This window comes from Dromaius novaehollandiae, chromosome 27 (genome assembly GCF_036370855.1).
Source record: "Dromaius novaehollandiae isolate bDroNov1 chromosome 27, bDroNov1.hap1, whole genome shotgun sequence".
NCBI lineage: Eukaryota > Metazoa > Chordata > Aves > Casuariiformes > Dromaiidae > Dromaius > Dromaius novaehollandiae.
Window position 1 is genome coordinate 993,765 of NC_088124.1, and position 21,778 is coordinate 1,015,542.

At 49.8% G+C, this 21,778-nt stretch overlaps 1 protein-coding gene across 1 annotated transcript in view; it reads left to right on the plus strand.

The window, feature by feature from the left end:
* The window catches only part of LGR6 (leucine rich repeat containing G protein-coupled receptor 6), a 157,524-nt gene that overhangs the window by 65,294 nt on the left and 70,452 nt on the right, over window positions 1-21,778 (plus strand). Inside the window, exon 4 of the mRNA XM_026101270.2 lies at window positions 13,619-13,690. Within this exon, the coding sequence (XP_025957055.2) occupies window positions 13,619-13,690 (72 nt within the window). The remainder of the gene's footprint in view (window positions 1-13,618; window positions 13,691-21,778) is intronic.

The following is a 21,778-nucleotide window of genomic DNA, read 5'->3' on the forward strand; positions in this document are numbered from 1 at the left end:
CAGGCAAGCCAGATGGCCCAGGAGGTCTCTGGGAGGCTCTGAAGATACCTGCCCACAGGAAAGATAGGTTCCTCGGGCAGCATGACTCCAGCCTGAGCTCAGCCAGCTCACAGGGGCAAGGCGGACATGTGCAGCTGGGTCTGAGGAGCATTGCAGCATTCAGGCCGTACCTAGGAACTACCAAACCACGTAAATAAAGGCCTAGTCACTGTGGGCAGGCCACCCACCTCTGTCCATTCAGTGGGAAGGGCTGGGACTGCCCATGCCCGCAGGAAGGCCTGAGTGACAAAGGTTACCAGCAAACTCCTCCCTAGGGACCAGGGGTGTCCCACTGATCACGATGTGACATAGTTTTTGCATCCATGAGACAAGCCCGCAGAGTCTGTGCAGGGTGTTCAGCTGCAAGTCCCTCTTTCTCCCTTTCAGGAACCATTTTAAAAATCTACTGCAATAAACATTTTATCCCCAAGGGGATGTTTTGAACTCAGCCGCAACGTGAAATTGTTGTAGCCAGCCCAGTTTATACAGAGCAAGCAGGTACAAACCTGCTCCCAGGATTAGAGAGTATAGGCTGTTTACTACGTCTTCTGAAGATGTAAAGTATGAATCCTGCCCTAAATCTCAGGGCTTAGAGATTTATCCATCCCCTGCATTAGGCAACAAATCAAAGGAACTGAGAAAAAACCGCAGCTCTCCCACCCAATTTCAACAAGAGGAAACTTTCTACTGAGGGAACTTGGGAGCTTTGAAAGCCGCTTTTGATCAATTTCTACTTGTGTCAGGCCCAGCTAACTATTGATGCAGAATAGAAGAATGATGCCTCCCTTCCGGAGCCAGCACAGCTCCCAACAGGTTGCAGTAACAAGAAGAATGTGCTCTCTGCCCTGCCGTCAGCGTGTGGATAGGCTCGTGGACGCCCCACATGCCCCACTGTGGTTGCAGACACCAGGAGGGGCAGGTTCACGAGTAGCCCTATTCCAAGAAGAGCCCCAAAGGATCAGAGCATCTGTCTCTGTATTTCCAATTGGGATAGGTTACAGAGAAACTTGCTCCAGGCCATCTTGTGAGATGAAGGGAGAGCTGTGGTCAGTGTCCTGATGCTTTAGGACAATCTGCCTTACTCACAGCCAGGCTGTGCCCAGTGACAGAGGGTGGTAACTGGGCTGTCACAGCAAGCCCCTGCATCACAACCAATCCAGCACTTCCTTAAATTTACACCAAAACCCCTGGCTTTTCCTATGGAGATATGCAGAGGACAAGCCCAGATCGAAAGCCAAGGAAGGAAGGGTTGATGCTCACAGTGACTGGCCCATGCAGGCCCTGCTATGGGGCTGTTATTTAAAGTTCTTGCTTTCTAGAAGCAGGGCATTGCCAGCCCTCCTATCACTGGGAGCATTTCACTTTCCAAAGCTTTTGACACTTTCCTGGCCACATTTGCAGAGATATGTTGGGCTGTCATGTGCTTTTGCTCTAGGAGCTGCTGTAACTATTTTCTGTAATGGTATTGCTGGCTCCACAGGTGTGAGGTCATTGGATGTAGTTGTCAATACCCCCCAGGCTTCTGGTTCTTGCTTCCTCCAGGAACGGAGATCATCCACCCTCCTTTTATTCCTCTGCCACCATGAGAGTGAGGCAGGCAGTGAGGGGCATGGAAAGATAGACTAATCCCTGGGAATTTGCTGGAACGGGATTAGAAAATCTGCCATGACAGACTTCAGGAGCATTCCAGCTTTAATCACATTGGAAGGGCTCTTGGCAAGGATAGGGATTCTCACTGATTTCTTCAGCTTAGAAAAGACAGAATAAAACCACAAGGTGCTGCAGAAGGAAGGTGAAGGCCACCATGTGTGCTCCTTCAAGTTGTTTTTTCTCACCAGGCAGTATTCCTGCTGGGGCTGGTAACACTACAGCAGCTCAGCAGGTTCTGCTCCATCTCCCCAGAGACAGGTCAGCAAACAGTGTTCAGAAACTAGCAGCAAGAGTAACCCCCTGACCAGCCTCAACAGCCTTCCACCTGCAAATTTCAATCTGCGCGCCAGCACAATGGCACAGGAGAAGGAGGCACAAGTCTTCCTGGCATTGGCTTGCTGATGAACCATGAGTCACTCTACTTCCCCTCTGATCTCACTGGGACAAGGCTCTGTGTGTGTGTGTGTGTGTGTGTGTGTGTGTGTGTGTGTGTGTCCAAGCTGCCTTCCACAACAGGACTCACAGCCTCATTTGGTACTGCAAAAAAATCACCAAAACCTCCTCTCCAAAAAGGAGAAAGTGCTTATTATTGCCATATTACTTATGGGAAAAAAAAGGCAGAAACTGAGATCAGAAGCAGAGTGCCCCTTGCTAGCCTTTTGCAGAGTACCTTGCACATTCCCTGAGAGTCTGGTTCAGGGCAGGAACAGAGAGCAGAGCCTGGACAAGGAAGATCTCAGGGTTGTCTCCCTGTTACTGTGCCCTTGGAGTGACTGAAAAGCCTTGCTCCCTCTTCCCAAGCCATTTTTCAGTTTTCTCTTCTCTTGCTGTGCTTCTCAGTTCCCATCCAAGCCACTGTTTCCTGAGGGCAAGACCTAACCTTTTAGCCAGGTTCTCTGAGATCTCCCCATTACCTGACACTCTGAAGATGAGACTAGCAGCTTCAAACCCAAAAGACTGTAGGAGGCACATGGTTGAGAGCCTTTGGGACTGCTGTGATGTATAGGATAAGTTAGGGGGGTTTAAGCAGGTGTCAGGGGGGACAAAAAGGTATAAATTCATGTGCATCATATAGCTGCACAAAGTGTACTCTGTACTAGTTGTGCTTGGGACCTACTGAGTGACACTTTGGCCCCAGTTACATAAATGGCCTAATGGGACTGCCATGAAAATACACAGTGCAGAACACTGTATTTTGTACTGACACAAGCTGCTTACCACACTGGTCCAAGTCCAGATCAAATCCTTCCTCCCTATTCTCTGCGTGTTTCTCAGCCTGGAACATACACACAGAGAACTTAGGACCGATAGAATCATTCCCAAAGTCATACACTTTTCTCTAAAATTTCTTCTCCACCAAAAAAACCCCCCATATTTTGAAGGAGGTATCTAGAGAGTCAATTTGCAGAGTCCATGAGGCCAAAGAAACCAGAGAAATACTAAGATGAAAGCTATTAAGAGAGAAACAGCAACAATCCTGTCACTTAGCTGGAGCTGACCCATCAAGCTGATACCTAATTTTCCTGATTCTGTCACAAGTCAAGAGACAAGGGCACTCTGAGAGGGTGGGTCACCTTTCAGCCTGTACACTGAGATATTGGAGCTGCACTGAAATTTTCAGCAGATGCCAGACTCCCTCTCACAGCCAGCAAAGGCACAGAGACCGACTCCAAGGCCAGATACCAAACCAGAGCCAGGTGGTAACTGGGAAGTATGCTTTTTACCTCTGCTGGCAGCATAGGGCTGCACAAGGCAGCACACACCTGCAAGGACAGGCGCAGGACTCAGCAAGGGCTTGGCTAATGGGAGCGACAACTGGAAGAGGCAGGGTGCTGCAAAAGAGAGGCCAAAAGGAAAGCTCTGTGGACAGACAGGGATAAGCGGCTGCACAGCCAGAAGTGAGGACTTGCTGGCAGTGCTGCAGAAATGGCCTGGGGTTGGTGGGGAGCCCAGGAGACCCGAGGCAAGGCTAACTTGCTCTTGGAGAAGGCAGGCCCCCTCCGGGCATGCCTAAACGGGGGTAAAGCGGCAGGACACCAGCAGGGATCCTCTCGCTGCTCCTGATGCTGGGGTCCCTCGGCTGGGCCACAGTGTCTCGTGCTGGCCCTGCCCCACAGGCGTGGAGCAGCTGGAGGGCACCCAGGGGACAACGGGCAGAAGGATCAGAAAATGACAGGTCAACATCTGTGAGGAGAACATAGCAAACATTGCAGGGGTTATAGAAGACTGTACTTAGGACAATTTAGTCTAGAAGAGGAAAGGCTAAGCAGACATCCTGAAAGCATCAAGCACTGAGGTATGCAGGGTGCTCACCCCCATTCCCCGCATCATTGGGCAGGGGAGTGCTGGAGGGACCCTCTGCCCATGCCTTCCGCCTGCATCCGCTGCGCAAGGCTGGTCCATTGGCAGCACGGATGACCCCCCAGTTGCCTGGTGTAGACCAGGGGCTGCCCAAACCTTAAACACTCTGGCCATCTCTAATCCCTGCTCTGGCCATCTCTAATCCCTGCTCTGGTGACTTTAACTATGCTGCCTCCCCACCCCCGCCCCACCCACCTGCTTCTCCCTGCATCCTGCCATTCTCAAAATGCTTCCCTGTTCCCCTTCCCGGAGGGATGAGAAAGGAAGGGCCCCGTCAGGCACGCCTCTGAGCATCTCGCTGCCCGCTCTGCAGGGACATGGGCCAAGCGCAGGGACCACCGAACCCCACGAGCTCTGGTGCTGCCGTGCCCAGAGCCCGTCCTGCCTGGCGCGCACTGCAAGGCTGGTGGGACCCCTCCAAGGCGAGCGTCACTCAGAGAGGGCTGTGGGGCCGGTGGCTGGTGGGAGAGGTGTGAATTGTGCCCTGCCACGTCCATAATCAGAGGCCCTGGGTCTTCTCCCGTGCGGTAAAGCAGGAGCGACCAGGCTGACACAACTGCCGTGCTTGCCCAACCGATTGCTGCTTGCGAAAGGGGAGCCAAAGCCCCAGTGCCAGACGCCTCGGGTGCTCTATGCCCTGCGCCTCCGTGCAGCCCAGCGGTATGGGGAAACTGGGCCAGGCTGATGGCAGGCACACAAGGACCAGCACAGCCTGGGGGCTCCTGGATCCTGCCTTAGGGTTTGTTTCGACGGTCAAAGTGTGCTGGGAGGATATAGGATATTGGTTTCTGTGGCCCAGTGAAGAAGGAAAGTAAATCACTTTTTTTAAAAACAGTGAGAAGGACCAAGCATCTGGTGATGGCCTGAAGGCAAGTTGAGAGAACTGAGGTTACTTAATGTGAATAAGAGGTTAATGAGGACAGGCATAATCCGTCCAGGACATAGCTGCTGGAATAAGGAAGGAAATACATATCTGAAGGACAGGACTAGCAGGTTTTGAAGCAGATGGCACCAGGGATGTTCAGGATAGATTGCCTCTAGAGGTTTGGAGCTTTTGTCACAGGTCGGCTAAGATGTGACAGATGAGAGGTGTGGCTGGACTTGGCTCCACAAGAGACTGCAGGTATTCAGGAGCTGAATTGTTTTAATGTGGCAGGGCCTTAGAGCTAATGGCAGTCAAGTGCATGTCCACAAGTAAACACTCACATGGATCTTGGGCTGTCAAGGGGCCTGGTGCTTTCCCAGTCTTTCCAGAGAATTAGTCTGTGATTAAAAAAGGATGGGAAACACCCTGAGAATTCCTCCACAAACCTGCCTGTGCAGATGGTCCTCTCCCTGCCCTCGGAGTGAATCCCAGCGCTACTGGAAGCAGGACCAGATTCTTGGCTCTGCCTACTCCGGCTGTTTCACTGCACAAAACCGCCTGGAAAGTGGCCATAAAGATAGGCCTCTGCAGAAACCGTGCAGGGGTACAGCCAAGGAAGCAGGTGTGTGGAGACTGGGAAGAGAGCAAGCAAAGAGCCAGGCTCCCCCACTGCCAACAAAACATTGTGACACAGGGGAATATAAAGAGATCTTTATGCACCAAGCCTTGAACCAGGCCTAAACTGAAGACGAGGGGAGATCTGGCCTCCTCCAGTCCCTTCAGCTGAGTGCAGACTGCCAGCAATGGATGCTCAGAGATGGTGGCTGATGCTCTGTGGTCTTCTCAGCTGATGGCAACATTCCTTTATGAAGAGACTTTGCAAGCGCACCTCTCCCAGAGGCACTGTTCTGTGGCACGGCCGACCCTCATCCTTCCCCCAGGTGGGAAGCTCCAGGGTCTATGCTTCAGTGCCAGCATCTCATTAGAAACCAGCTCCATTGGCCAGTTTGTCTGCTTTGCCTTGGTGCTCCCCACCAAAACCAAGTCCTTAGTCCACACTCTTCCAGACTTGGAGCTCTCTGCGGGGCAGCACATGTGGCTTAATCAGAGGCTCTGGGAAACTGCAAACTGCCCAATCATTCCAGACGTCCTCCAGCTGCCTGGATGCCCCTAACTTTGCAGTGCCCTGACTGGAGCTCTGTGAGCCAGGAAACATGCATCCCAGCTGGCCACGTGGCTGAGCTTGTGCTGCCATGGCTTCACACCACATCCCACCCTTGCACATGTATCCCTCATCAAATGCTCTGCCACACGGGCAGGATTGCCAGGCCTCTGATTTTCCTGACTGAACATGCTGCAGCAACAACAGCACTTATTAGCCAAGAAGGAACCTCACACCAAATTCAGCAAGGAAAGACTCCAGGCTCAACCACAATCTGAGCCTGCCTCACCCCAAAATGAGGAGGGAAAATGCCTGTGTTCATCATTTTGGCTGCAGACCCCACACTCCCAGCAGCCAGCTGGGGGTGACCCACCCCACTGCACCATACCCAAACAAGCCTCAGCCAGTCTGCACGAAGGTACAGACCCAGCGCTGCCCACAGCCTGCCTGCACAAGCGTGCTGACCCTGCGCTGCCTGCAGCCGCTACCACCCACGCTCCGCCCTGTTGCTGCCCACAGCTGGTCTCTACCAATATATAGCCTAGAGTGATCCTGACAAGGGTGGCCTTACTCTGCACCTACAACATTTCCTGGGCAGATGGGCCCTACCCAAAGGCCACCTCCATTTACTGTTCCTCCTCTTCCCTCCAAGAGTTGCAAGCGCAGCAGCTCATGTGGCTCAGGTCAGGCACTGATTGGCCTGGATCGTGAACACACATCAAGAACATCACCAAGAAGGCCCTGTTGCCCCAGGATGGCAGGTTTGCAGATGGCTTGGGACACTCCAGAAACTGACAGACAGTCCCTACCTCTTCGACAACCCCAGGTCTGTGCAGAACATAAATGGCTCTGAGACAAAGGAAAAGATGTGGCACATCCAAGAGAGGCGCTCCCATGGGGAGGGAAGAGGAACGTGCAGAGGTTGGAATGTCTTTAATCCAGATGTGCATGCTTCAGGCACAGTTGCCTCCAGCAATAACAGCCTTTTGACTGTGCTGGCTGAGTCACTTCAATCTCCTAAGATGGGGACATTTTATCATGCACAGGCCTGTACCTCTGAGGGCTGTAAGTCTGCTGAGACTGTCTTGTGCAAGGATCTTGATGTGATGGGACCTGATCCCAGCATTTTTCTGGTCGTTCAGGTGTGGTCTCTGCCAGCTAACAATCCTCTTACTTCCAAAAATAAAATATGACACCCTGGAGAGCTGTGATTTTTTCTGACCCATTGGACTGGCCTGCTGCAGACCACTGGTTGAGTGTGTCCATGTCTGCCATTGTCTGCAATTCCAGTATGGACACCTGAACAGTGCCAACCCCAGGTGACAGTGCACCATCCAGACCTGGTCTTGAGCACTTGCTGACCTGAACGGTTCTTGACCATCATGTTCATCAATGCCCTCAGCTTTCCCAGAAGGCCCGTTGCTCTATTTGACAGTGTGTTTGACAGTGGCTCATCAGTGGAGACCACTGCAGCCCCACCTGTGACAAGCAGGGACATTTCTCTTGTCCCTCTAGTTGAAAGCAAGTTAGCAAATCCAGTATTTCCCTCTCAGCAGAGCAATTACCTTCTGTTCAAGTAGCTACTGACATGCAAATCTCTTTTCTCAGGAGACTGCCCTGCCCTGTTGCTCATCAGCACTCGTCTCCCAGACACCTGCCTGGGAGCAGCCTGTTGCAGTGGGACAAATGCAGGTGCTATCTCCCTTGAGCTGACAGGATCCATCCCCACTAACATCATGGAAAACAAGCCTCTCTGAAGTCAGATTCCCTGCTTGGCTCGCAGCAACTGAGAAGAATTGCCTGCATTCCCAAGCACAGAGCAGCAAGACTTATAGACCCCTCAGCTACATAGTCCCTGTTCCTTCTACTCCCAGATCAGCGCCTTCAGAGAAGGGACACTGGCCTGCACGCACTGCAGTCCCTTAGCTCCGAGAAAAGTCACTGAGAGCTCTTAGGAACACGTAAACTCAGTGCTGGTCTTGCACTCCTATGTCAAGGCTGGCGGGGAGTGCTATTCTGAGCGTAGCACTGGGTCTGATGCTGTGAGGACTTGCCCTCCCTCTCCTGTTGGCTGCTGACTGTCCCAGCCATGGGCTGGTGTTCCCTTCCTCTTGGCTCCTCTTCACCACTCTTACTTGTAGAAATTGAGCAGTCCATGAATTTCTGTGGCATGTTTAGCTCCTGTAGGACTTTCCTTATGATGTCTCCTGATGCAACTGGTTGAAGAGAGAAAATTGCACTCAGCACTTGGGAAGCTCTGCACCATTCAGAGTGGGAATAGGGTGAGATTGCTTCATGGGCACAAGAAAGCAAGTTTTGACTGAGGAAAGCTGATGAAGTCTAGGGATTTTGTTTTAACTGAAGCCAGGAGCTGATGGAGAGGAAGGAACAGAGACAAATGCTGATGGAGAAAGGCTGAGACCACTTTGATCTAGGATTTGGGGGTTGGTGTGATCTTGTGAACTGAAGCCCAGGTTCACAAACCATGTCTGTGCCACGCAGTCAGTCACTCTGTGGCCTGACCTACAGTCCTGATGCAGATCCCTGTGCCATTCTCCATGTACACACCATGGTACATGCAGCTTTCTTTCCTGAAGGGCTATGAACGCAGGAAGGGGACAGGCCATGACAGAGGTGCTCTCCTCAGTGACCCACAGTGCTGTATCCAACTTATACAGGGCAAGCATCCCAAAATGGGCAGTGCCACCATTCAGCCAGAGAGGGACTCTGTGACATTGTCCCAGCTCTCCATGTGCCCTGCTGCCTTCTGAACTCTTTTGCCATCATCCTTTTGTGGCAGCATGCAGGCATCCCTCTGTTCCTAAGCCCAGGAAAGATCATGTCTTCCCTAGCCCTTCCCATAGCTTGGCCCTCATGGCAATTTTTCTAAATGCATCTGGCTGGACTTCGTGTTGTCTGCGTTTATTAAGTACATGCTGCACACCCCAATGGCCTGGGCTCCAGGAGGCTACAGCAGAGTGGAGCTGGTCATGAATCTCAAGCTCGTAACAGGCTCCATCCAGCCAAAATGGTTTTCCTTCCAGTCACAGGCAAGATGTCCAAGATACTGGGTTGGCTCCTAGGTAGAGGAGAGGGACATGAGCAGGGGAGGAGACCCTTTAGGAATCTGCCTATGGAGCAGGTGCCTAAATACTGCCTATAATGAAATATAAGCACTTCAGGAAGCTGGGCCAAAGTGATTCTGGTACCCTGGAAGGACTAAGTGTGATGTAGCCAGGAAATCCAGTCACAGAGCATCCCCAGGAACTAGATGCCACAGTGAAGGAAATGTCCTCCTGCTAATGGTCAGGGACTTCCTTGCCATCAACCCCCCATTCTTCATGCTATCATTAGAGATCTTGACAAAATCATGCAATATTTTGTTGCTGTTGTTTTTGAAATGGCCTTTTATGAAAAAAAATACAAGAATGCGATAATGTGGCATGTAAGGCTTGACTGTAGTGACCAGGGCCCTGACAGGGGGTGCACTTAATACCAGACCATAAGAAAAACCATCCTGGGACTTCCAGCGATGGCCAGTGCACGCAGCATGTCTTTTCCTGCTCGTGCCTGAACTCCTGGTGAGCAGAGCTAGGGCTTTCCTGAACTTTAGGCTGCATGTAGAATTTTGGGTATGGTACCAAGGTGGCCCTGTCCCCTAGGAACTTACCTAATCCTGTTTGATACCATTTTCTAATTTTGCCCTCTCTGTACCATGCTCTAATGATCAACTGGAGGTAATTATGTGCCCTGCAAAGAAGCACGGCTTCTTGTTCCAGCCTTGATGCTCAACCACTTCTCTAGCAGCCCTGCAGTTGTGGAAAATAACAGTGTCCAGCACTCCAGCGGTTTCAGAGATGTCTGATGTGTCTTCCTTGAACATGGCTTGTTTAAACCAAAAACTGTCAGTTTGGAAACCATTCCATGCTGGTGGCTGTCTGGAGAGTTTCTCATTCTGTGATACTGGTTTGAGATGAGACTCATAATAGATTTGAGGCACCATTGAATCAAGAGCAACATGACAATGGATTTTGTTTTAATACGGACTCCAGACACTTCCGTTGACCATCTCCTAGCACTGAGTTCAGATTTTACAGCAACTCCAAGATCCCATGGGTGTCCCCTCAAAACTACAGCTGTGGTTCCTAAAGCCACTTTCTGAAGCAGCAGAACTCTGCCCTGAATCTTATTTTTAACAAACCTGAATAATTCTTCACTGGGCCACAGGAACCAATATCCTATATCCTCCCAGCACACTTTGACCGTCGAAACAAACCCTAAGGCAGGATCCAGGAGCCCCCAGGCTGTGCTGGTCCTTGTGTGCCTGCCATCAGCCTGGCCCAGTTTCCCCATACCGCTGGGCTGCACGGAGGCGCAGGGCATAGAGCACCCGAGGCGTCTGGCACTGGGGCTTTGGCTCCCCTTTCGCAAGCAGCAATCGGTTGGGCAAGCACGGCAGTTGTGTCAGCCTGGTCGCTCCTGCTTTACCGCACGGGAGAAGACCCAGGGCCTCTGATTATGGACGTGGCAGGGCACAATTCACACCTCTCCCACCAGCCACCGGCCCCACAGCCCTCTCTGAGTGACGCTCGCCTTGGAGGGGTCCCACCAGCCTTGCAGTGCGCGCCAGGCAGGACGGGCTCTGGGCACGGCAGCACCAGAGCTCGTGGGGTTCGGTGGTCCCTGCGCTTGGCCCATGTCCCTGCAGAGCGGGCAGCGAGACGCTCAGAGGCGTGCCTGATGGGGCCCTTCCTTTCTCATCCCTCCGGGAAGGGGAACAGGGAAGCATTTTGAGAATGGCAGGATGCAGGGAGAAGCAGGTGGGTGGGGCGGGGGTGGGGAGGCAGCATAGTTAAAGTCACCAGAGCAGGGATTAGAGATGGCCAGAGCAGGGATTAGAGATGGCCAGAGTGTCTAAGGTTTGGGCAGCCCCTGGTCTACACCAGGCAACTGGGGGGTCATCCGTGCTGCCAATGGACCAGCCTTGCGCAGCGGATGCAGGCGGAAGGCATGGGCAGAGGGTCTCTCCAGCACTCCCCTGCCCAATGATGCGGGGAATGGGGGTGAGCACCCTGCATACCTCAGTGCTTGATGCTTTCAGGATGTCTGCTTAGCCTTTTCTCCTCTAGACTAAATTATCCTAAGTACAGTCTTCTATAACCCCTGCAATGTTTGCTATGTTCTCCTCACAGATGTTGACCTGTCATTTTCTGATCCTTCTGCCCGTTGTCCCCTGGGTGCCCTCCAGCTGCTCCACGCCTGTGGGGCAGGGCCAGCACGAGACACTGTGGCCCAGCCGAGGGACCCCCGGCATCAGGAGCAGCGAGAGGATCCCTGCTGGTGTCCTGCCGCTTTACCCCCGTTTAGGCATGCCCGGAGGGGGCCTGCCTTCTCCAAGAGCAAGTTAGCCTTGCCTCGGGTCTCCTGGGCTCCCCACCAACCCCAGGCCATTTCTGCAGCACTGCCAGCGAGTCCTCACTTCTGGCTGTGCAGCCGCTTATCCCTGTCTGTCCACAGAGCTTTCCTTTTGGCCTCTCTTTTGCAGCACCCTGCCTCTTCCAGTTGTCGCTCCCATTAGCCAAGCCCTTGCTGAGTCCTGCGCCTGTCCTTGCAGGTGCGTGCTGCCTTGTGCAGCCCTATGCTGCCAGCAGAGGTAAAAAGCATACTTCCCAGTTACCATCCAGGTGCTTAGCAGTAATGTTGAAAGTTAGTTCCAGCACAGATCCTGCAGACCCTCACCACATATCCTTCACTTGGCAGAGAACCATCAATTATTCTTAGTATGGCCTCCCTGCTGCCTTTTTTGTACATCAACCTAGACTCCCCTGTTGATGAGATAGCATTTAACGACAGCATGTAACATCTTACTAAAGTCAGGGTAGATGATGTCTCCTCCTTCTCCTTCATCCACATGACCTTGTGCCCTGTAGAGAATAAAACTTGGAGGCTTTGGCACATCTCATTTTTGACTGGCCAGTACTGGCAGTTACTTGTTTTCCAGCTTTTTTTCTTGTATGCTTACAAATAGTTTGATGGTTGGATCCAGCTTTCTTCTAGAAATAAAAGATAAACGAGTGGCCTATAGCTCCCTATAACTTCCCTTTTTTAAAGACTGCCTCCATAATTGCCTTTTTCCAACTTTCCTTTCATGACAGACCTCTGACTCATCTGCAGTAAAGCTACCAGTCTCATCAGCGGGAAAGTTTCTTGCTTGCATCTGTCCTTTTTGTGCATCCCTCACTAGTCAAAGCCATGCTCTGCCCCTTTGACACTGCTAGTAATTATGACAGTCCCTCAAGCACTATTTCCCTTTTCATGTCATCTCCAGCCACTCCTTGAAGGTTTTGGAAATAGAAACCTCAGCTATGTAAAACATTCCTTTCTTTAGGCACTTTCCCCAGCCCAGTTACTACGCTGGGATGTGTCTCTCTCTCATCCACAGGAACATGTGCCTGTGATGTCCCAGTTCTTCTAGTGGTAGGGAGCAGGTTCAGGACACACGCTGCGTCCAAAGTCAGATATCAGGCTCTATCCAGTGATGCAGTGATAGACAAAACTTGCAAACTCACAGATGTGGTGCTCCCGGTGGGCAGAGAGAGATGACAAAGGCTGCCTCAATTATAAATACCCTCGGGATACAGTTCTGCCCTTTTCTGAATCTCTGCAGCCAGTCAGACACCTGCCCCCGGGACGAGAGGACTGTCACCTAATCTCTCTCCCTCTCCCAATAAGTTGTGTAGTTATCCTAAGGTTCATGGCCCTTCTCTACACCCTACACTCACTTTCATTTCTGAGGAATCCTAGTAATCACTTCTAGTCCAGTCCAACAGAGTCACCTGCTCTCTTTGAAGCCCCTGGGTTTTTTATTTGTTTTTTTCCTCATATGCCACGTGGAACAGCTCCAGTTTCTGCTGCAATTTGTGCCGGTACTGCAAATCCCCTTAGTAAACAGTTTAGTTATGGAGTGGCTCCTCAACCATTATGTCTGCTGCAGTCTCAAAAGTTGAATAAGAAAGCTACCCACAGGCTAGTTTCCATAGACTCTGCAGAGTCTATTACCTCTGCAGAGGTAATCATCACTGGGAGAAAGATCTCTTACACGAGTATAAATATGAGACGAGCTGAAAGCACTGGTATTACTGTGGACTAACAGAAATGTGCACAAATTCCAGAAACTCCACCCAGAAGTGCACCTAGATTCCTTCACCAGTAATATGTGTGCATTGTAGCGATCCCTCTCCTGTCACATCTTCACAGCTGATCCTCCAGCTGCCATTGCAGCACCTAACTCTCCCCAGGACCTTGCTGCAGAATGCTGGTGATCCTGGATTCTGGCCTAGCCTGGATTGCAGCTCACCTGCTTGCCCCCTACTAGCTTACCTAGGAGACTTGTGTGACAAGTACACTGCTTTCCAGCCCCTCCAGTTTTCTCAAGAGACTCCAAAGCAGCTCCAGAAACAAGCATCAACTTCCTCCATTTTGTGTCAGGCTTTTTTTTTTTTTTTTTTTACAAAGGTTTTTCTTTTTTTTTCTAACTATAGGATGTTGCAGAACAACCAGCTGAGCCACATCCCTGCAGAGGCACTGAGAGAGCTGCCAAACCTCCAATCTCTGTAAGTCATTAAAAATCAGTGCTGTGAGCTGCAGAGTCCCTTGGGGGCCCTGGGTTCCCAGCATTTGAGTCATTAGTTCCTTTGTCAAGGATGTTCTGTCCCTTCTTCCTTTTCTTTTCCAATTAAAATAAAGATTACTGTCACTTAGCGTAGAAGGGAGGGGAGGGTGGTTTTCATGGAATGAACACTGTCTTGGTAAAGGATGTTGAAATTACAGCTCCCCATGTGTGCATTGTGATGAAAAGGCCACCAGAGCCAATGCACATTTCAAGGAACACTGGAAAATATCCACCCAGAAGGGGCTCTGTCCTCTCTGCTGTGGACCGTGGTAGGGAAGGGAGCAGCCAGGCAGCACAGAGGACACTCGGGTCTGTCAGCGTGCAAGTTGCATTGTTTTGCCTGGATAGAGGATAATTATGTGAGGGTATAAATGCTTTAAAATACTTCTAGTGATCCAGCTGGGGGAAAAGATGAAGCTGTGATGGTATTTTTCCTCTAGAGTAACTATGCCTGCAGCAGGTTTGTGCTACTGTGTTCACTAAAAGTCACACATCTCTGAAATAGCTGCCGTTTTCCTACACAGAGACCTACTTGCAATCAGAGCTCTGTTCCTGGCAGTGCCACTGAATTTAGGGCAGATAGATATGTTTGGTCATCACACAGATGGAGTAAGTAGCTCTGCTAAAGCTTGTACGACCATCCTGAATTGGTTTTTCATGCAGGATCACTGAAAAATTAACCTTAACCCTAATCCTTAACTTCAGTCCTAGCCTTACTGTGTCTCTTTACCATAGAAATGTTGGCTGCAAGAGGTCTCTGGAGGGGTCTAGTCCAGACTCCCACTTGGAGCAGGGCTAACACCAAAATTAGATGGGGCTGTTGTGGCTTTGTCTACCCAAGTCCTGAAACACTCTAAAGATGAAGATTCCTGTTCTCTGGTGACCTGACCTAGGGCTGCGCTACCCTCTTGGGGAAAAGCTTTTCCTCATGCCCAACCTAAAACCCATGAAGTGAGATTTGTCGCTGTTGCTATTTGTTACATCATTTGGCATGAACCAGAAAAGATTGCCTCCATCATCTTTAGTTGTAGGTTGTTAGCAGGGTTCCCCTTAGCCTCCTCTTTGCCAGGTTAAACCAGCTCAGCTCCTCCCACCTCTCCCTGTGGTATTTGAGGACCCTGACTCAATTACTAGCCCTCTACTGAACCCATCCAGTTCCTCGACATCCCTTTTATACTGAGCTGTCCAAAACTGGGAAAAGTTCCCCATGTGTGGCCTTCCCAGTACAAAGAAGGAGTTTTTTGTAAACATTAATTTAAACATTAATTTGCAATGGGAATGTTGTCCATTCAGAATAAGCATGTTCTTGCTGCCAGGAGAGATTTGGAACATTTGTTGCTGCAAGATCATTGGCAAATGGCTGTGGCTGTTATTCAAATGTTTTGACATTAGTCTTTCAAAGATGAGGAAAATGGAAAAAAAGTCAAGATCCCCCACTCTGAGGTTTTGGAGATTAGATTGCTTTCCAAATGATTTGAGACCCTCAGGGGAAGTGTGATATGGAAGGTGTCACTTCAGTGGGGCTGCCCCAGCAATGCCCCTTTCACCCCTCAGCCTCTCCCTCCTCTGCCCATGAAGAGCATCAGCCAACCAGTGCCATCAGAGCCCACAGTTGGAAAGGCCTAAATTTTGCACAACTCTGAAGTTTCCTCTTCATTTCAACCACCTGCACGTAACCACTGTGGCTTGGGCCCCTACCCTGGGGAGCACACTCAGCTGGTGCTGAGAGATCACAAGCTCCTTCCCCTCTGCCATCAAAGTACCAGGTCATACACAAAGAGTGCAGAACACTCCAACAAGCTACACACAGCATTTTCGGGGTTCATTTAAGGCTCAGGGTGGGAGGAAGGCTTGTCTTGAATCAACACAACAAACAAATGCTGAGGCATTGCAGGGTAAGCTGCCAGACTCTTATCTGTGGCACTCAAAGATGGGGAGGAAGCATTGCTGAAGCTGAATGAGCTTAAAACTGCATTTGGCTGAAGCGGTGCCTGCTCTTAGTGCACTCTGAGGCCATCTAGTCCAGTGGCTCTCCTGGGTGTCCTCTAAGCTGGGTGAGGAAGGAGTGCGCAGGCAAGCTGGGATCTGGTATTCTTCCTGTCAAAACTGAACAGCAGGAGAAAATTTCAAGATGAAATAAGCTGCTTCAGACAACTGGGCATAGCAAGAGAAAGCAAGTTCAAAGCAAAGATATCACTGGGAAAGCAAGTGTTCCATCAGACAGAGCTTAAAAAGTGTCCGCTTCCACCCCTCATCTGATTTTCACATGAAAAGTCAGGAGTTTTTTCCAGCTGCCTTGCAGTAGCTCAGAGAACCCCTGTGACTCTCTGCCTCATGCAGACACTGTCAGCCAGGAGAATGAGTCGAACTGGCTGCAATGACTTTCCCTAGAGGAAGCGCGTTCATGCCATGAAAGTAAATGAACTGAGAGAAACCTGAGAGGACAGAGAAAGCCCAGTGTGAGATTCAGCCACATTAAGTGAGCTTTGCTGTGAGCTCTGGGCTTGCTGTAGAGACATACACCAAACCCCACCAGATACCTACCACTGTCTGAGCTAGACTGAAGTAGCCAGGCCTTTTCTGCAACAGGACAGTATCTGGGAGAGGCCTGGATACATATTCTAGCAATGTCACAAATTGCCAAGGGCTTCTGGATCTATCTTTACACACATGACTATTTAATTAAACGACCTTTTTAGAAGGTCCAGCTTCAAGAACTGACAGAGTATCAGAGAACAAGACATGCACAATTGGAAGTTTGCACAGTTCCTTATGGCAGATCCTCTCTTAGCAACCCCTCAGTTCCCCGAGCCAGACAGGTACCCTGCTCGCCCTCTCAGGAAGATGGACCTGCTGCACCTAGGCTGGATCTTTTTCATCACAGCTCACCTGATCAGAGAAACTGGAAAGTGATTAGCAGAGTCACAAGCAGCAAATTGGTGGGAACTGGCAGACACAGAAAACTACAGGGCAAAATGCTGTGGAGTTGATCTTTCCCTATTAAGATAACAACCTCACAAAGCCATTTCTATCTGCACAGTCCGAAGTGCTTTACAGAGGAGTTTGCTCATTGTCAATGCTTGCAGTTCACAGATTAAAAACATACAAGCATATGTAGGCAAAGTGATCTTCCCACGGCCAGCAGCAAAGTCAGAAATAGGACCGAGGCATCCTGGCTCCATGTGCCAGTCCAAAGTGCTTCCTTGTCTCACTAGAGACTTTTCAGTGCCATGATCAGGGATGCTCAGGCCAGGGTCTGGCTTTGCGGTTGACCTCTGCATGGCATGCCATGGCTATCCAAGGTGTTCGTCTGGAGACCTTCCCCACCTTTCCTCTTGAGCCTCAGCTCTGACTCTTCAGCAGGTTTTGAGTCTTTTACATGTAGGTATACAGAGGATAAAGCACATTTCAGGCTTTGGCTGAACTGCTGCAGACACACGGAGCTGCATTCTGCATCCTGGACCCCCCTCAGTGACTAGACCAGCCCTCCCAAGATTATGTCTGCTAGAGGTGGTTAGGTCACAGCGCAGTCGGTATAACCATTAATCGCCAAGTGAGGAAGCATTCGGGACAGGTCATGTTAAAGACGGCACTAAGAGAGTGGCTTCTGTTCTGAAAGGCAAACAGCAGTATCTTTTGCAGGTCTTACATCAGTGACCCAGCCTCACCTATCCTGTTCTTGTGTGCTCATGACATTTTGGGATAAACCTATTGAAGCAATTCTGGGGTAAAATGAAGACATGAGTCAGGCCTCCTACAGTCACTTTTCCAGGTTGTGCCCATGAGGCTGAATCAAATTCTTCAAAAGTGGAGGGGTGGGCTACTGCAAATAAAAGTTTCAAAGGTATCCAAAGCGAAGGAGCCCTCTTCCTTCTGAGGTTACCTGATTAAATAGGTTTCAAAAGTATAGTGTGCTGCTCAGAAGGACCCTGCTGATAGATCACTAACAGGCTGTTGTAAAATCCACCCTCAGCAGACAGCTATGCTCTGAGAGGATGGGCACAAGCCAGCTCTGCCCCATTTTAACACTGCACCAAGCCTGAGATATGTTTCTAGCTTGGATTCCCCACACTGCTTCAGCTCCATGTCTCATGGGCTGCATCCTGCCCACATAGCAGGCACACTGGGTACTGATTTTCTAAGAAAATGCCTGGAGTTATGGTCTGTAAAGCACTGACTAGGGAGGCAACTGCCCAAGCTGCTTCTGCATCTTCTCGCACAGTCTGGAAGCTGGAGTAGGTTGCCTGGTGGTGATCCTAAAGCCAGTTGCTGAATTTGTCCAGCACTGCAGAAAGAGAATGAAGGTTGGAGGCAGAAGGTCTCCATCAAACTCTGGTTTCATTTAACAGTGGGACAAAGCCATCCAGCAATGAAGTACCAAGCAGGTGCTTCAGAAGGAGCTAAATCAGAGTATTTTCTTAACATTTGTTCATGGATTTGCAAAGGGATGGAACATCAAAGTGATATCGCAAGTGTAGGAGCTGTCAGATTGTTTGGAAGGCGCAGGCACCTAGTACACTGGGCCTCCTGGCTCCAGACTTTGGTCAGAGAGGCAACTGTGTTCCTAGCTCTCCTGCCTCATAGAGACAGGAGCTCCAGGAAGGCGCAGATCCTGTGGTGCTCCATTCACTGAATGCTGTGGGTTACCATCAGCTTTCTAGCTGAAAGCGAGTTCAGAGCCCTGGTAACCATCAGAGCCAGCAGAGCTGTGCCACCAGTCTGAGTAATTCTGTTACAGTACACTGTGAGACATGCACCCCAGCTGAAGAGCTAATCTGAAAGGCTTTTAGCACATTATTGGAAAGTCCTACTAGAAAGCGTGGAGGACATGAGTAGAAAAAGATGATGATTTATACTTCCTCACTCTTTACACAGAAACTGTACACAGAAGCCTTGGACATAGTGAGGGTCCAGTCACCATGTCTGATAATGAAACCCAGCACAGCTATAAGGCACAGCCCTGCTCTGGATGGACCCAGGCATTTTTGAAGGCAGATAGCATGCACTGTGAGGGCCCTGCACCACTCTTAGACTGGTGAGTGCATGACCTACTAGGTCTCCATCCTGTGCTGTTTCCCAGTGGGAGAAGCCAAAACTTGTGGAATCTTGCAATTTTCCTTCTAGCTCACTTTTAAAGTAGAAATGTTCTTCTGTAGCCTTCTGTAGCCATCTTTTCCTTCTCACTCCATTCCAGTAGGGAAATACTCCATTAAGATAAACAAGACCTGATTTTAAATGGATAAGTGGCTTGGTATGGACTGTCACTGTGTCTTAAGGCAGATGTAGAACAGAGATGCTCTGCTTGGATTTCACTCATGTTGCCATGACTTCTCTGAATGCAGTAACTAACCACAGGCCAAGAGCCTCTAATACAATTCTGTATTAGAGATATTTTTTCTTCTTTTTCAAGTTTCTGAGTCATTTTCCACAAGTTCATGAAGCTCTTGTGTATTCATTGCCAAAAATTTAGCCAGCCTGGAATACCCATAGGTGTTCCGTACGGTTTCTGAGCATTACTGGTTAGGCTATCTGAGACCCAGTGTATTCCTGTTACTAAGAGACTGTTTTTTCTCCATTCAGAATGAGAAGTGGCTTTATGGCACATCATGACAGTTCACGAGTTACCAGACTTGCATGGCACTTCATGGAATATTAACTATTTGCTTTGCAAGTTGGCAACGCATGGTAAGCTGACAGGACAGCTGAAGAGGGGGGTGAAAATAGGTGCCAACAAGAGTGGGCAGGAACAGACAGCTCTACTAGACAGAAAAGGATTGTATGCTGGTTATTTTCTTGCTCTTTAAGATATTTGCATTTGATGTCCATGTTTATCATTCTGGGATTCAGGCAGGATTTGAAGGGAAAGTATGTATTTCTTATGGACAACCTGACATAGCAGAAGAAAAACAGGCAGACTTCTGGATACACAAGTCTTTTCTCAGGTCTAAAGCAAAAGCAGCCAAACTAAGCAGAAGCTGACAGCAACTGTTGTCAGCTTAGCTGTATCAGTGTGACTGATAGACAATTCCAGAGACTAAGTGGCTGAATAAGGGGGACAGAGAGGAATGCATTAAGTCCCTGTGGGACAGAAGGAGTTTGGCATTTACTGCCTGTGCAGCACTGAGTTAGAGCTGAAATGTAGCAAAACTCTAACGTGCCAATGGAGTCTTTGCAACAGGAAAGTAAAAAAATAATGATTAACATAAACTCCTGTTGTCTCCAAAGGCAGCTGCTTTCCTGCCTGTTGAGTGTCCAGAGCGGATGCCCACTGAGGCAGGACATACTCACCCCACCCTATCTATTCACTTCGAACTGAACTGTTGTATCCCTTCTCTGCACTGCTGTGGTCCCACCTGGAAGACCAGGCATAAGGCATGTTCAGACCTGTACAGAAATCCCTCTGCTTGCTTGGTGAGACTGCAAGGTGGTGTGGTCAACCCGCCACTCCTCAGTTTCTGTGAGATCCATGCTGTGAGGCCGTGGTACCGACTGAGAAGTTGGAAGCTGGTCTAGGAGCATCTAACAGCAGGGGATTGACTCATACATATACACTCAAGGAGAGGAAAGTCCAGCCAGAAAGAAACTCCAATAAAAGTTGGCACCCAGAGAACAGAAGAAAAGTTATTCCTCCTTTTTTTTTTTTTTTTTTTATGGGGAATAATGCACAGGGAAGTAGGAGTTGTAGGAGAAGTAGGAGAAGAGAAGCCCAGGATGATCAGAAAGTCTGTGGCACAGTCAGGACATGAACCTGACTTTCCAAAGTATCTTGCCCCCAGGACAGCTTCCTCCACATTGGAGCTCTCTTGAATTGTACTTGCACCGTATGTTCCTTCCCACACAGCCCTTTATTGTGGCAGCCTGAAAAAAGGACTCTGCCTCCAGGGAGAAGCAGCAGCAGCTCAAGTTAACGCATCCTGGGTCTGGTCTCTAGAAGACTATAAACAAGGGAGAAGGAACACTGACCAGGTGTCACAAAGAGACCAGGCTCACACTGCCCTCCCTCAGTGGGTATCAGGAGTAAGTGGACTGAAAGTCTACTTCTTCTGGGCAGACAGCTAGAAAGGGTTGCAGTGGTGTATATGCCACAGCGTCTACCCCATTATCCTCTTGAGGCTAGCCAGAAAGTAGCTTTGGTGTTGAACTGGATCCCAAATTGCGAGAGAGTGGCTATTCCCTGATAGAACGGCTGAGATCATGTTGCATCTTCTGATGCAAAGCCAGCTTGGGTCTCCAGTGACTGTGTGTCTTGTGGCTGAACACCATCCTCTTGCCTTCTGCTCTAGGTCCAGCAAAGAGAAGGATCTGTCCTTGTGCAAGGAGCCTTCTAAAAGCTGTCCATCCATGTTCACAGAACAGATGGTATGCAAAAAAACTGACTTCAGATTCAGGCGAGTTGATGTGAGATAGAAAGGTCAGGAGGTTCTGCTGTGGATGCTCTCCCAGAAGATGTTCCCATTGCCCTGCTTCTCTCCCTATACCTTTACTAATCCGGGAAGAGGTACTCTTTGGTTTTGGCAAATAACATTTCAAAGCAGCAGGGCTTCCTCCTGAAAACTCTAGCACAAATGTCAAAACTTATGTCAGAGAAAGCAGAGACGGCATCACCTCCTGCCCAGCACACCTCCTGCCCTGTCCAGCATCAGTAGCCATCTGTTTCTGTGGTAAAGCAACACTTGCCCAAAGATATTCTGCTCTGCTTTCTCTTAGTAAAGCCTTATTTCTCTCTTTCTCCTATGGGTTGCCTGCATTTACCTCACACTGTCATCTTGTCTTGCCGATTTCTTCCTCCACAGCAGCAAGATCCCAGTCTACTCCACAGTTCTGTCCTCCCAGGAGTAGTCTCCCACTTCGTCCATATAAGATATACTTGTCCTCCATCACAGCTCCTCCGAGGCTGCAGCCATGCCTGTGGGGCTGGAGTCAGGCCTGCCCTGCTCTGTGTCAGCTGCAGGATATAGATGCACCACTCCATGGAGCCCAAGGTGTCAGGTGGGAGACCTTGGCAGAGATCATTAGATGAGTGCAAAGA